General features: G+C 37.5%; 1 protein-coding gene and 1 long non-coding RNA gene across 6 annotated transcripts in view; both read right to left on the reverse strand.

Moving 5' to 3' along the window:
- Positions 1-13,490, reverse strand: part of STRN (striatin) — a 533,408-nt gene that overhangs the window by 188,634 nt on the left and 331,284 nt on the right. For all 5 annotated transcript variants that reach the window (XM_029593931.1, XM_029593930.1, XM_029593929.1 and 2 more), the window contains one exon: positions 7,951-8,086. In XM_029593931.1, the coding sequence (XP_029449791.1) occupies positions 7,951-8,086 (136 nt within the window). The remainder of the gene's footprint in view (positions 1-7,950; positions 8,087-13,490) is intronic.
- LOC115087141 lies at positions 8,723-10,211 on the reverse strand. Its single transcript, XR_003855446.1, has 3 exons — positions 10,165-10,211; positions 9,211-9,344; positions 8,723-8,775 (listed from the first exon to the last, which is right to left on the reverse strand). It is a non-coding gene; the product is annotated as an uncharacterized LOC115087141 (long non-coding RNA).

Below are 13,490 nucleotides of genomic sequence, written 5' to 3' on the forward strand. Positions count from 1 at the left end.
ACAACAGCTCATATGCTTGGAAAGACAAGGATTTTCTCAAAAAAATGTAATGATGATTACAGTATTTCACAGTTGACTATGTAACTTGTGTCCTTACTTGATAAACTGATTTTTGTGCTTGGTACTTTTTTTATATATATATTTGTATATAGTTTAAATATTGTTTAAAAATGGTTTTCAAAAAAACTTTTACATTTTTGCATAAGCAGAAGTGCGAACCTTTATGCAAAATATGCAAATTTGTAACTACAGTGGAATTTTGAAAAATCTTCCACAAAATTTGCTAACTTGCCACAGAATATTGAAAAATCTGCCACAGGAAACTGGAAACTCTGGATGCAGTCATGTTTACCAACAAAACTGCTTATGTGGTAATTTATTATACAAGACTATTGAATGAAATTACCCAGATGACTATTAAGACTATAAAAACTGACAAACCAGATCAGACTAAAAACCCATCTAACCCAATATCCTGACAGTGGCATGCAGCAGGTGCTTAGAGGACAGTCTAATAAAGTGCTCTAGCCCCTGTCATTGCCTTACAGTTCCAAAAGTCATACTATAGTATTTATTAAATTTATACTTTGCTGCATCCATACAATATGATCAGTGCAGATCACAAAAAATATAACTTTAAGGTTTTTCTTCTAAAAATTGTACATTCCACTTCATCCCTAAATTGTCGATCGAGCACATTCTACATAGTGAGTCTACAAATAGAAAAGGCTTTATTTCTGGATTGCTGTGTATTAAAAAATTTTAAAACTAGGCACATCTATCTTTGCATTCAGCTAATCAAAATTTAACACCAAAATATTTATGCATTAATTCTGCCAATGGATGCCCTTCTACATTCACTGTCTTAAAAAGTAAAGTAAAACCTAATTTTCTTAGATATGGGTAACTGGTGACGTGGTAATGCAGGAGTAACATGTTCATTAACCCCCTTAAAACCCATGCTGCTCAGTTCTGAACATTGTATAACTGGGAGCAAAACCTTGGGCAATCCTAAATACAGTGCATTACAATAGCTGATTTTACTCAAAACTAGAGCTTGGAGTACTGTACAAAAATTGGGCTTTAACTGCCAGACCATCTTTAACTTAAAAAAAGGCAGCTTTAGCCATCTTCACATGCGATTTCATTGATAGTTTAGCATCTGAAAGAACCCCTAAATTCTGAGCCTTTGCAGCAACTGGAATGGTAATCTCATTATGAATCAAAGTGGGACATTTATGACTAATACATAACACCATGTTCAAAATTAATCTAAAATTTCCCAACCAATCCTGCATTTCTTCCAAACACTCACTAATTCGTCGTGGTAATATTCCATCCAAATTATACCTTAAGCAAAACTATAAATCTGAGTAAATTTTATATACAATATTTAATCATTGAAAATAATCTCCAATTAGCTACAGCTAAATATTAAAAAGAACCCTGTGGCACTCCTAATAAGATATATTCTTGAGGAACCCTTATCCCCAACCACCACCCGATGACTTCTATGTTATAAAAATGAAGCCAACCTTGATAAAACAATAAATAACCCAATAGACTGATGTTGTGCTAATAAACTGTCATGGTTAATTGAGTCAACGGCAGCCGCCCATTGAGCTGCACGAAAAGCACAGAACACCCTTCCATCTATTTCTTGCGGTAAATGATCCATAAGCGATACTGTTTCAATTCCACAATTTTTTCCTAAAAACCCGTTTAATAACAGTCTAAAACGCCATTCTCATCTACATCTCTCTCCAATTTTAAGGTCACTCATTTTTCCAATATCTTAGTCATTGTTGATAAATTAGAAACTAGATGATAGATAACTCTGTCCTTGAAACATTTTGTTTTTGCAAAGGGCCTTTTCAACAAAACAGTAACTCTACCCTCAAGTAATGACTTATTCACCATCTGCTTAATGATGTTATACATATCACTAAGTATCTAAAATGGTTTAGCATCTGATAGAGAACCCAGTGTCTTCAATTTGGCAATTACCTCTGATGCATCTACCTTTTCCATAACTTTAATATCAGACTAGCCAGGCTCAAACATATTTAATACATTTCTAAACCTTGATTCACTAGACACTGGGAGACCACTTTGCAGATTCAACTTCTGCTCAAAGAAATCCACCAGGGCCTCACAATCAACCTCTACAGTTCTAGAGACCAAGGTTTGTTTGTGTTTTGTTTTTTTTAAATGACTTACCATTCCTTTGGTTTGCTCAAAGAATTTTTAACAATCTGAATAAAAAGCACCTCTATCATCACTTCCTCAAGATTCCCTCAAGTCATTTACAATATCTCTCCATCTTTTTCCAGTCTACTCTTTCACCATCTCCTTTTACTTCTCTGCAAAATTGTTTACTTTCAGTTCTAGCATATATCATGGAAATTTTCTTTTACACTCACTTACCAAATCTCAAGCTCCAGAACTACCTGATCATAAATTGTTTGCAACTGAAGAAACCATCGAGAGGCTAAATCATTCACCCTAGGGGTCTCCCTGAAAATCCACATGTCCCCTTAGTGGTCGATTTTAAAACCCGCGCACGCACATATGGATGCAATTTTATAACACACGCATGGCATCACGCGCATGTTATAAAATCACATGCATGCCCGATTTTTGTATCAGCATGTGCGGGCAAGTGTCCTAATGCGCGAAACAAGGGGAGGATTTTGAAAGAAACACGTGGCAACGCAACAGGGCCTTCCCACAGCTCTCTCCCAGTCTGCTCCAATTAAGGAGCGGACTGGGAGGGGAAATTCCCTATCCCCCTAACTACCCCTTCCTCCCTTTCCCCTCTCCTCCCCGACCCCTAAACCTACCCAAGCTAATTTTTTTTGTTTTAATACTTACTTCTGCTCTGAAGGATCAATATCTTCCATGCACCAACCAACTGCCAGCGAGTACCTCCCCGGGATAGGGCCTAATGGCCAATATCCTGGTCAGCCCCCGGTCCCCAGCCTGCCCCTTTTGCATGGCCCAGCACTTCTGCACATATCAGGAGATACGCGCATGGCCGGGCTGTTTTTAAAATGCGCTCGGCTTGCACAAGGCCCAGCCACGTGCGTATCCCCCGGATTTTATGTGCGCCGGGCTTCGAAATTACGGGCATTAGTATCTTGAATTGATCCTAGTCAATTTTCAACTTCTTTCAATCACTTAGCTTTAAACCCTTCCGAGATTATCACCCATACCTTATCTGTAATGACATAATGATCTCACCACAGGACGGAAGATACCTTCAATTTGGAAATAATTTGCTGACCTGTACATACATTGAGTCAGAATATAATACTAAATCTAATTGTTACCCATTCTGTATATAGGACCCCTAATCAATTGTTTCATACCTAAAAAGATCATCAAATTTCAAAATTGTTAGCTAATGAAGACAATTTATCCACTTGTAGATTAAAATCTATCAGAATATCATCCCTATTCAATAAATTCATCAAGCCATCTTAAATTGCAACTTTTAGTTTTACTTTAAAGCTGGTGTTGCATATATTCAACAAAATTACAAATTTAAAACCTTAACCAATAAAAACATCCACAAACTAACAACATATTTTGTAATAGCAATCCCGACAGTAAAAATTAAAACCCCACCACCATGTTACCCTCTCTAGCCTGACCTAGAAATAAATAACCTGGCGGTATCATTACATTCAATAAAGGCATATCTACATCTATAAGCCAGGATTCTGTTACAAAAAAAAGGTCAAAATGTTTTTGCAACATATCAGCAACCTCCAATCCCTTCTTTCTAATGGAGAGAATATAGCCACAACTTAACTGGCCATAACTGTCACGATACATCCTGATTACCCCTGCTCTTCCCTCTCCATAAGACGTTGGAACCATCTTTTCGATTGCCAATCACATTTCTTCCGTAATCCCCATAAATACCACAACCAATGATCCCTGATGACCATCCAGTCTCATCAATATAATAAAAACACAATTCCAATACAAATACATCATTAACATTTAAATCAAAATGTCTTTGCAGAAGACTTCCTCAACCAGTCTGTGTCCACTTGTGCCCCACAAAGGTGTGGGCCCTTAGGCGATGTCTGCCCTAATATGGTGGATGCTGGTGATGTCAAGTATACATATGGTCCTACAGCTTTCTCACACTCACAGCAGCAGCAAGTCTTGGGAATCTTGCAGTTGGCAAGTAAAGTGCTAAATGCAACCTAGTTTGACACCTTTGACTTGTATTAAAAAGCTTGTGATTTATCTTTCTTCTAAAAATTTGTCTAATCCCTTTGTGAACTTAATCATGTGTCTCCACATGTTCTATGATGATCAACTCCACAGATTAACTATGATTTATGTAAAGTACTTCCTCTCATTTGTTTTAAATCTGACTTAATAGCTTTATCAGAAGTGTTCTAGTTCTTATATCAAAACAGTGAACTAGAGTTCCTTATTTGTATTCTCCATACCTTTTATGATTTAATATACCTCTTGCTCAAATAAAAGGTGGCTTTTTGTTTTTTTAAGAATGCTTCCTGCTATATAAAAATGAGTCATGAAAATGACTGTATAAAGAATTTTTAAAGGAGGATATTTTTGTGGTTTTTTGGCAATAGTGATCATAATATGATCAAATTTGATTTAATGACTGGAAGAGGAACAGTGTGCAAATCCAAGGCTCTCGTGCTAAACTTTCAAAAGGGAAACTTTGATAAAATGAGAAAAATTGTTAGTAAAAAACTGAAAGGAGCAGCTACAAAAGTAAAAAATGTCCAAGAGGTGTGGTCATTGTTAAAAAATACCATTCAAGAAGCACAGTCCAGATGCATTCCACACATTAAGAAAGGTGGAAAGAAGGCAAAACGCTTACCGGCATGGTTAAAAGGGGAGGTGAAAGAAGCTATTTTAGCCAAAAGATCTTCATTCAAAAATTGGAAGAAGGATCCAACAGAAGAAAATAGGATAAAGCATAAACATTGGCAAATTAAATGTAAGACATTGATAAGACAGGCTAAGAGAATTTGAAAAGAAGTTGGCTGTAGAGGCAAAAACTCACAATAAAAACTTTTTTAAATATATCCGAAGCAGAAAGACTGTGAGGGAGTCAGTTGGATCGTTAGATGATCGCGGGGTTAAAGGGGCACTTAGAGAAGATAAGGCCATCGCGGAAAGATTAAATGATTTCTTTGCTTCGGTGTTTACTGAAGAGGATGTTGGGGAGGTACCCGTAATGGAGAAGGTTTTCATGGGTAATGATTCAGATGGACTGAATCAAATCACGGTGAACCTAGAAAATGTGGTAGGCCTGATTGACAAACTGAAGAGTAGTAAATCACCCGGACCGGATGGTATACACCCCAGAGTTCTGAAGGAACTAAAAAATGAAATTTCAGACCTATTAGTAAAAATTTGTAACTTACCATTAAAATCATCCATTGTACCTGAAGACTGGAGGATAGCAAATGTAACCCCAATATTTAAAAAGGGCTCCAGGGGCGATCCAGGAAACTACAGACCGGTCAGCCTGACTTCAGTGCCAGGAAAAATAGTGGAAAGTGTTCTAAACATCAAAATCACAGAACATATAGAAAGACATGGTTTAATGGAACAAAGTCAGCATGGCTTTACCCAGGGCAAGTCTTGCCTCACAAATCTGCTTCACCATTTTGAAGGAGTTAATAAACATGTGGATAAAGGTGAACCGGTAGATATAGTATACTTGGATTTTCAGAAGGCGTTTGACAAAGTTCCTCATGAGAGGCTTCTAGGAAAAGTAAAAAGTCATGGGATAGGTGGCGATGACCTTTCATGGATTGCAAACTGGCTAAAAGACAGCAAACAGAGAGTAGGATTAAATGGACAATTTTCTCACTGGAAGGGAGTGGACAGTGGAGTGCCTCAGGGATCTGTATTGGGACCCTTACTTTTCAATATATTTGTAAATGATCTGGAAAGAAATACGAGTGAGAATCAAATTTGCAGATGACACAAAATTGTTCATAGTAGTTAAATCACAAGCAGATTGTGATAAATTGCAGGAAGACCTTGTGAGACTGGAAAATTGGGCATCCAAATGGCAGATGAAATTTAATGTGGATAAGTGCAAGGTGATGCATATAGGGAAAAATAACCCATGCTATAATTACACAATGTTGGGTTCCATATTAGGTGCTACAACCCAAGAAAGATCTAGGTGTCATAGTGGATAACACATTGAAATCGTCGGTTCAGTGTGCTGCGGCAGTCAAAAAAGCAAACAGAATGTTGGGAATATTTAGAAAGGGAATGGTGAATAAAACGAAAAATGTCATAATGCCTCTGTATCGCTCCATGGTGAGACCGCATCTGGTCGCCGCATCTCTAAAAAGATATAATTGTGATGGAAAAGGTACAGAGAAGGGCTACTAAAATGATAAGGGGAATGGAACAACTCCCCTATAAGGAAAGACTAAAGGTTAGGACTTTTCAGCTTGGAGAAGAGACTACTGAGGGGGGATATGATAGAGGTGTTTAAAATCATGAGAGGTCTACAACGGGTAGATGTGAATCGGTTATTTACTCTTTCGGATAGTAGAAAGACTAGGGGACACTCCATGAAGTTAGCATGGGGCACATTTAAAACTAATCGGAGAAAGTTCTTTTTTACTCAACACACAATTAAACTCTGGAATTTGTTGCCAGAGGATGTGGTTAGTGCTGTTAGTATAGCTGTGTTTAAAAAAGGATTGGATAAGTTCTTGGAGGAGAAGCCCATTACCTGCTATTAAGTTCACTTAGAGAATAGCCACTGCCATTAGCAATGGTAACATGGAATAGACTTAGTTTTTGGGTACTTGTGGCCTGGATTGGCCACTGTTGGAAGCAGGATGCTGGGCTTGATGGACCCTTGGTCTGATCCAGTATGGCATTTTCTTATGTTCTTAATTTGAAAATTAATACATAAACATTATTCTACATTAGCTTTCAGGGCCAGTTAAGATGCTTCTTCAGATGTTGCTGTAAAGGAGACAAAAATTAATCCTACAGATAAATGCATAAATGGACTTGTGAATAGGGAGTATAGAGAGGGTAAGAGAACCAATACATAAGGGAGCAATACTGGGGCAATGGAGGAATCTTCTAGGGTCCAATGATTACCAGATATGGCTCAGTATTAGAGCATGGTTTAATTCAAAAAGAGGGTCCTTTTTTTCCTCTTTCCTTTTCAGTCACACACACACACACACACACAAAAGGAAAAAAAAAACAAACCACACACAGTAGTCTTTTTGCTGTTACCTTTAATTACTTCCCTAACAGAAAGGTTTGCTGCCCTTATATCTTTTTAGTTTTGTCTACTGCTGCGCTGCTTCTTCTGGCTTATCCCTTCCAGTTAATACCTCCAAGGAATAAACACACAGGAGGGGGCTCTCAATAGAAAGGAGCTTCTGGAATAAGGGATCATGGGATGAGAGTAATACAGGATGGGACCTGGGAGTAAACTAAGGAAATATTTCTTTATTGATGTACGCATGGGACAGTCTCCCTGAGGTGGTGCTGGAGACAAGGATGGTGAGAGAATTGAAGAAAATATGGAACAAGCACAGAGGATCCAACGGTGAAGAGACTATATAAAGCTAAGATGTGCGCTGGCAGAATAGATGGGCCATATGGTCTTTGATATGTTCTCTTTTTCTATGTTAGGGGTGAGAGAATTCTAAATATAGGATTCCCTTGACAGATGATTTGACCCCAAAAGCTAATCTACAATAAAATATGTATATCAATTTGCAGACTAACAATAGACATCACAACCTCCAGAGTTTCTCATTTTCTTGGGAAAAATACGGGAACAGCCATTTTAACGTATTCTTCAAAGGAAGAGCAACATGCCATCACTTTACATTTTCCAATTTATGTATTTGCTCCCTTTGCATGATTACAGCAAACAGAACTTTTTCCACCCACCGTTGAAGTATCGATGACTGTTTTATCTCTTCCTTCATTATCATAGTCGTCTTCTTCGTCGCTGAATTCAGCAGCTGCATTTTCAAGGAATTTGAAGGTCTCCAACACAGAGGTTGAGTCAGTCAACTCTGGTTTCCTAACAAAGCAGAAAGTTTTAAATTAACATTCCAGATTTTACCTCAAAACTATTACTTAAGAACTTTATTCTGTCAAGACAACTTTTCTAAGTGCCAAGCGGCTATGTCCTTATATACAGAAATAATCCACTGCAGTGGTATTCTACTGAGAGCGAACATCCATCTATCAGATAAGCATGAAGGGGCAAGTGGTGTTGGCTGGTGATTTTAACATGTATGTAGATATGCCTATCCCATCTGCTGAACTGGAGAGAAGCAGAGAGATTATGGATGCCACTCAAGGAGCCATGCTCGGACATATGGTGATGGAACCCACAAGGCAAGGAAGGACCTGATAATTACACATGGATGAAGTGTGTCTAATGTCTAGCTAGGTGCCCACCTAAACATCTGTTATCAGCTAATATAGTTTGATAACAAAAACAAGGCAGACAAGAATCACAGAAAATTCAAAGACCTGACTTTCAAAAATTCTAACTTTGATAAAATGGGCAAGTACCTTAATGAGGAGCTGGCAGGGTGAAAGGAAGTAGTGAAGTGGAAGAAGGGATGGTCCAAGGAAGCAAACCGGTAACCGATCCAATGTGACGAACAACAGAAGAATGAAAGGATGGATCGGTAAAAATGGACTTTTATTGGAACTTGCCCGACTCTGGCCGAGTTTCGCTCTGCCGAGCTGCCTCAGGGGCTGTGGCACATAAATATAAACAATTAAAAATGCACACAAACATAAATATTTGTATAAACATATGACTTATGATATAAAACATATTCAAAAAAATATATTAAAAGAATATATTAAATAGTAAAAACACTTAAACATGGAGACAGTGCTTGTTTTGTGTGCATAAGATGATGATGTTACATAAAAAGTTACGTATTTGAGAGTACAGATACTGTGGCTGAAACATCAATTAAAAAGCGGAGTGGAAACAAGTCTTACAAAGGTCATGGTCTATAATGATTGTTGCACAATGCACTTCATCAAACAGCATATGGCTGATACATGCAAAATTTGTAACAAACAATAAAATATATTATTGAGGAGGTCAATGTGTATAATTAATAAGAAAAATAAAAAATATATAAAAAATATGTAAAGATGGCAAACTAAATCTTGTACCTTGTTGAGCCAGAAACTTGGCTCTATATACTTGTGCTGATTTCCTAGGATGAAGGAATATGAGTGAACACACCGAATCCGGGCTTGTCACTTGTAATTCATCAATCACTTGTGTGAACAGTATTGAAGCAATTCTTATGGAACAAAAATTCTTAATTACCTTAGTTATCAAGAGTAGGTATAAATAAAAAATGAACACATGCATTCGTCAGACTACAAATCTGAATGACTTCATTCTGAAATTGATACTGACATCTTGTATCATTATTATTAAGCTGTTATATGTCTTTCAACTGATCACAAATCGATAAGGAGTTAACGGTAAAAAAGATGAATGAATAGTGAACCTTACTGCATGTGAATGCAAGCAATAATTTTTAAATTTTTAATTTTTACAGTGTGTTAAATCTTGATCCGGTAGATACCAGGAACAAATCAAAGATGAAGTTAAAAGCAATACAATAATAAATTTCGCTACAAAATGAACAAATGAATAAAAACAGCTTCGATACAATAGTGCTCCCTAGAACATAAATAGCTAAAATCCACTTCGATACAATGCTAACAATACTTCTTATCAACAGTATGTAGAAAATTCAAAACGAATGATATGCGGGGAGACGTGTGCCAAAGCAATGTAATAATGAAAATGATGCGCTGGACAATAGTTAAATTCCTAATATATAAAAGTGCATAAGTCAAACAGCATATTGTGGCTGTCCGCGAATATGCATCCATCGGAAGCTGTGTCACAATGAATACCGAACAAAAATGATGGAATCACTAACTGTTAAATCTAATGTATAAAAGTGCTAAAGTGGGGCAGCATGCAGATAATATCCAAGCGCAAGAAACTATGTCATATTAAGTATGCGCTTAAGCAGACAAAAATATATATAAGAATGAAATCGCTAGCTATTGAAACTAAAAAGAACACAATCACTAATATTTTACCTTTGTTGAACTTGCACCGGTCACATACTGCTCTGACAAACACTGCAAGAACCAGTTAGTACCTGTATTGGACCTTTATTTTTCCCGCTTCTCACTCGAAATCACGCGAGAATAGACACATGTGTGGACTGATTGGCTCATAGACATTGTGGATAATGAGAGACTTAACTAGACCGGTGTGTAAAAAAAATGGATTAATCAATACTGATCTAATCTGTGCAGTAATGCAAAAGTGGTGACAAGAGGAGAAAATATAATGAACAAATGTCTGCGGTTGACTCATATTCCTTCATTTGTACAACTGCTGAAAAGCGGATGTACGGTCAAAAAGTAAACACAAATACTTTAAAACACTGCATCTTTAAAAAGGAGTAAATTAGTGTGAACATGTATAAAATCAAACATTCTTAAAAACTGCATCATTTTTTGGGGAACCAAGTAAAAAATATGAATTAAAATTTAAAGGGTGGAGGGAAAGAAAGGAAGGAGGGGTAGGGGGGGGGGGAAGAAGGGGAGAGGGGGAGGAAGGGGGGGAAGGGGAAAGGGGGGTGGGGGGGGGGGCTAGAGGGATAGGGAAAATGGAGGGAGGGGGGGGGGGAAGGGGAAAAGGGGGAAGGGGGGGGAAAAAAAAGGGGGGGGGGGGAGGGGGGGGGGAAGGGGGGGTAAAGGGAATTGGAAGGACAAGGGGAGTGGGAGGGGGGAGCAGAAAGGGAAAGCGCAACAAAAAATGCATGTGGACCTAAATATAATTATGAAACACCATATTCCAAAATTAAAAAACAACAAAAAATCAAACAAAAACATATAGATAAATTATATATGCCATATATTGATTGCAAGAGAGAATATGATCCATGTGAAATAAGGGTCTATAGGTATACACTGAGATCTGTTTCACCATTGAGACCCATGGGAGAAAGGGTCTTAAAATCAAAATAAATTGTTGTTCTAATCTTAGTAACAATTATCAAAGTCACCCCCCCTCCAATTCTTTAACGGCTGTTTGATGACACAGAATCTGAAGTCTGTAAAACTATGGCCCATCTTCTATCGCATGTGCGACCAATGGTTTACCCTCGCATTTTCTATTAATAGCACTCTTATGCTCTATGATTCTTCTACTGAACTGTCTTCCAGTTTTTCCTACGTATATTTTCTCACATGGACACTTTGCTATATAAATCACGCCTACGCTTTTGCAATTAGTATGACTGCCGAGCTTGAAAATTCTACCAGTGTTGGGAATGAGTATCGATCGTGTTTTAAGATTAACTGGACATACGCTGCACTTCCCACAGGGTCCATGTCCTGTCTGATCGTTGCTAATGTTTTTAATAGATGGTAAAGCTGAAGGAGAAATATATTCTTTTATGTTTTTATCGCGTTTATTTGCAATCATGACTTCTTTTCCTTTAAATTGTGGGAGAGACTGTACGATGTACCAATGTTTCTTAATGATTTTAATAATGTCATGTGAGAGTCCTGTGAAGGTAAGGGGGCAAATAATCTTCTCATTCTTAGTAACTTTCTTTTTTGGTTGCAACAAACCAGAGCGTTCCTGTGTTTCAGCCCTTGTCAAGCAACTTTCCACACAAGTTTTCGGATAACCCCTTTCTCTGAACCTATTGGGAACGGGATCATCTGTATCTTGTGGTTGTCTGTATCCTGAGCCCTTTTGTACCAAAGATACCATCATACGTAAGAGATTCCACTCATATGATTAACATCCTCATGGACTTGACAGTAGATAGTACAGATACTTTTTTGGCAACTATGGATGTAGACTCACTTTACACCAACATCCCTCAAGACAAGGCTATAAACATCATTGAAGAAACAATTTATGGAAGAGACACACAGACTAGGATACCGACCCAGCTGATTTTAGAATTAGCAACAATAGCACTCACAAAAAACTTTTTCACTTTTGACAAGAAATTTTATGTTCAAATTAAAGGGGTGGCGATGGGGTCAGCTATGGCCCCATCAATAGCAAATCTTTATGTAGCCAAATTCGAGGAATTATATCTCACCAATTGCAAATACAGTGGAAACATCCTACTGTGGAAACGGTATATCGACGACGTGTTCCTTGTATGGAAAGGTAGTGAGGAGTCTCTGTTGGAATTCAAGAATTGGATAAATAGGTTGGATAGCAATCTTAAATTTAAGATGGATTTCAATAGGCAGAGAATTGCGTTTCTAGATATTCTAATTATGAATACTCCAACAGGGTTCATGACGGACATATACCGTAAGCCCACAGATATGAATAAACTCCTCGCATATGACAGCTGTCACAATAAATCCTTAATACGCAATTTGCCTTACAGCCAATTCCTCCGCCTTAGAAGATTGTGCACTGATGACAAGACATTCAAGATTAGGTCTTCTGAAATGAAGAATAGGTTCAGAGAAAGGGGTTATCCGAAAACTTGTGTGGAAAGTTGCTTGACAAGGGCTGAAACACAGGAACGCTCTGGTTTGTTGCAACCAAAAAAGAAAGTTACTAAGAATGAGAAGATTATTTGCCCCCTTACCTTCACAGGACTCTCACATGACATTATTAAAATCATTAAGAAACATTGGTACATCGTACAGTCTCTCCCACAATTTAAAGGAAAAGAAGTCATGATTGCAAATAAACGCGATAAAAACATAAAAGAATATATTTCTCCTTCAGCTTTACCATCTATTAAAAACATTAGCAACGATCAGACAGGACATGGACCCTGTGGGAAGTGCAGCGTATGTCCAGTTAATCTTAAAACACGATCGATACTCATTCCCAACACTGGTAGAATTTTCAAGCTCGGCAGTCATACTAATTGCAAAAGCGTAGGCGTGATTTATATAGCAAAGTGTCCATGTGAGAAAATATACGTAGGAAAAACTGGAAGACAGTTCAGTAGAAGAATCATAGAGCATAAGAGTGCTATTAATAGAAAATGCGAGGGTAAACCATTGGTCGCACATGCGATAGAGATGGGCCATAGTTTTACAGACTTCAGATTCTGTGTCATCAAACAGCCGTTAAAGAATTGGAGGGGGGGTGACTTTGATAATTTGTTACTAAGATTAGAACAACAATTTATTTTTGTTTTTAAGACCCTTTCTCCCATGGGTCTCAATGGTGAAACAGATCTCAGTGTATACCTATAGACCCTTATTTCACATGGATCATATTCTCTCTTGCAATCAATATATGGCATATATAATTTATCTATATGTTTTTGTTTGATTTTTTGTTGTTTTTTAATTTTGGAATATGGTGTTTCATAATTATATTTAGGTCCACATGCATTTTTTGTTGCGCCTTCCCTTCT

This window comes from Rhinatrema bivittatum, chromosome 3 (assembly GCF_901001135.1).
Source record: "Rhinatrema bivittatum chromosome 3, aRhiBiv1.1, whole genome shotgun sequence".
Classification (NCBI taxonomy): domain Eukaryota; kingdom Metazoa; phylum Chordata; class Amphibia; order Gymnophiona; family Rhinatrematidae; genus Rhinatrema; species Rhinatrema bivittatum.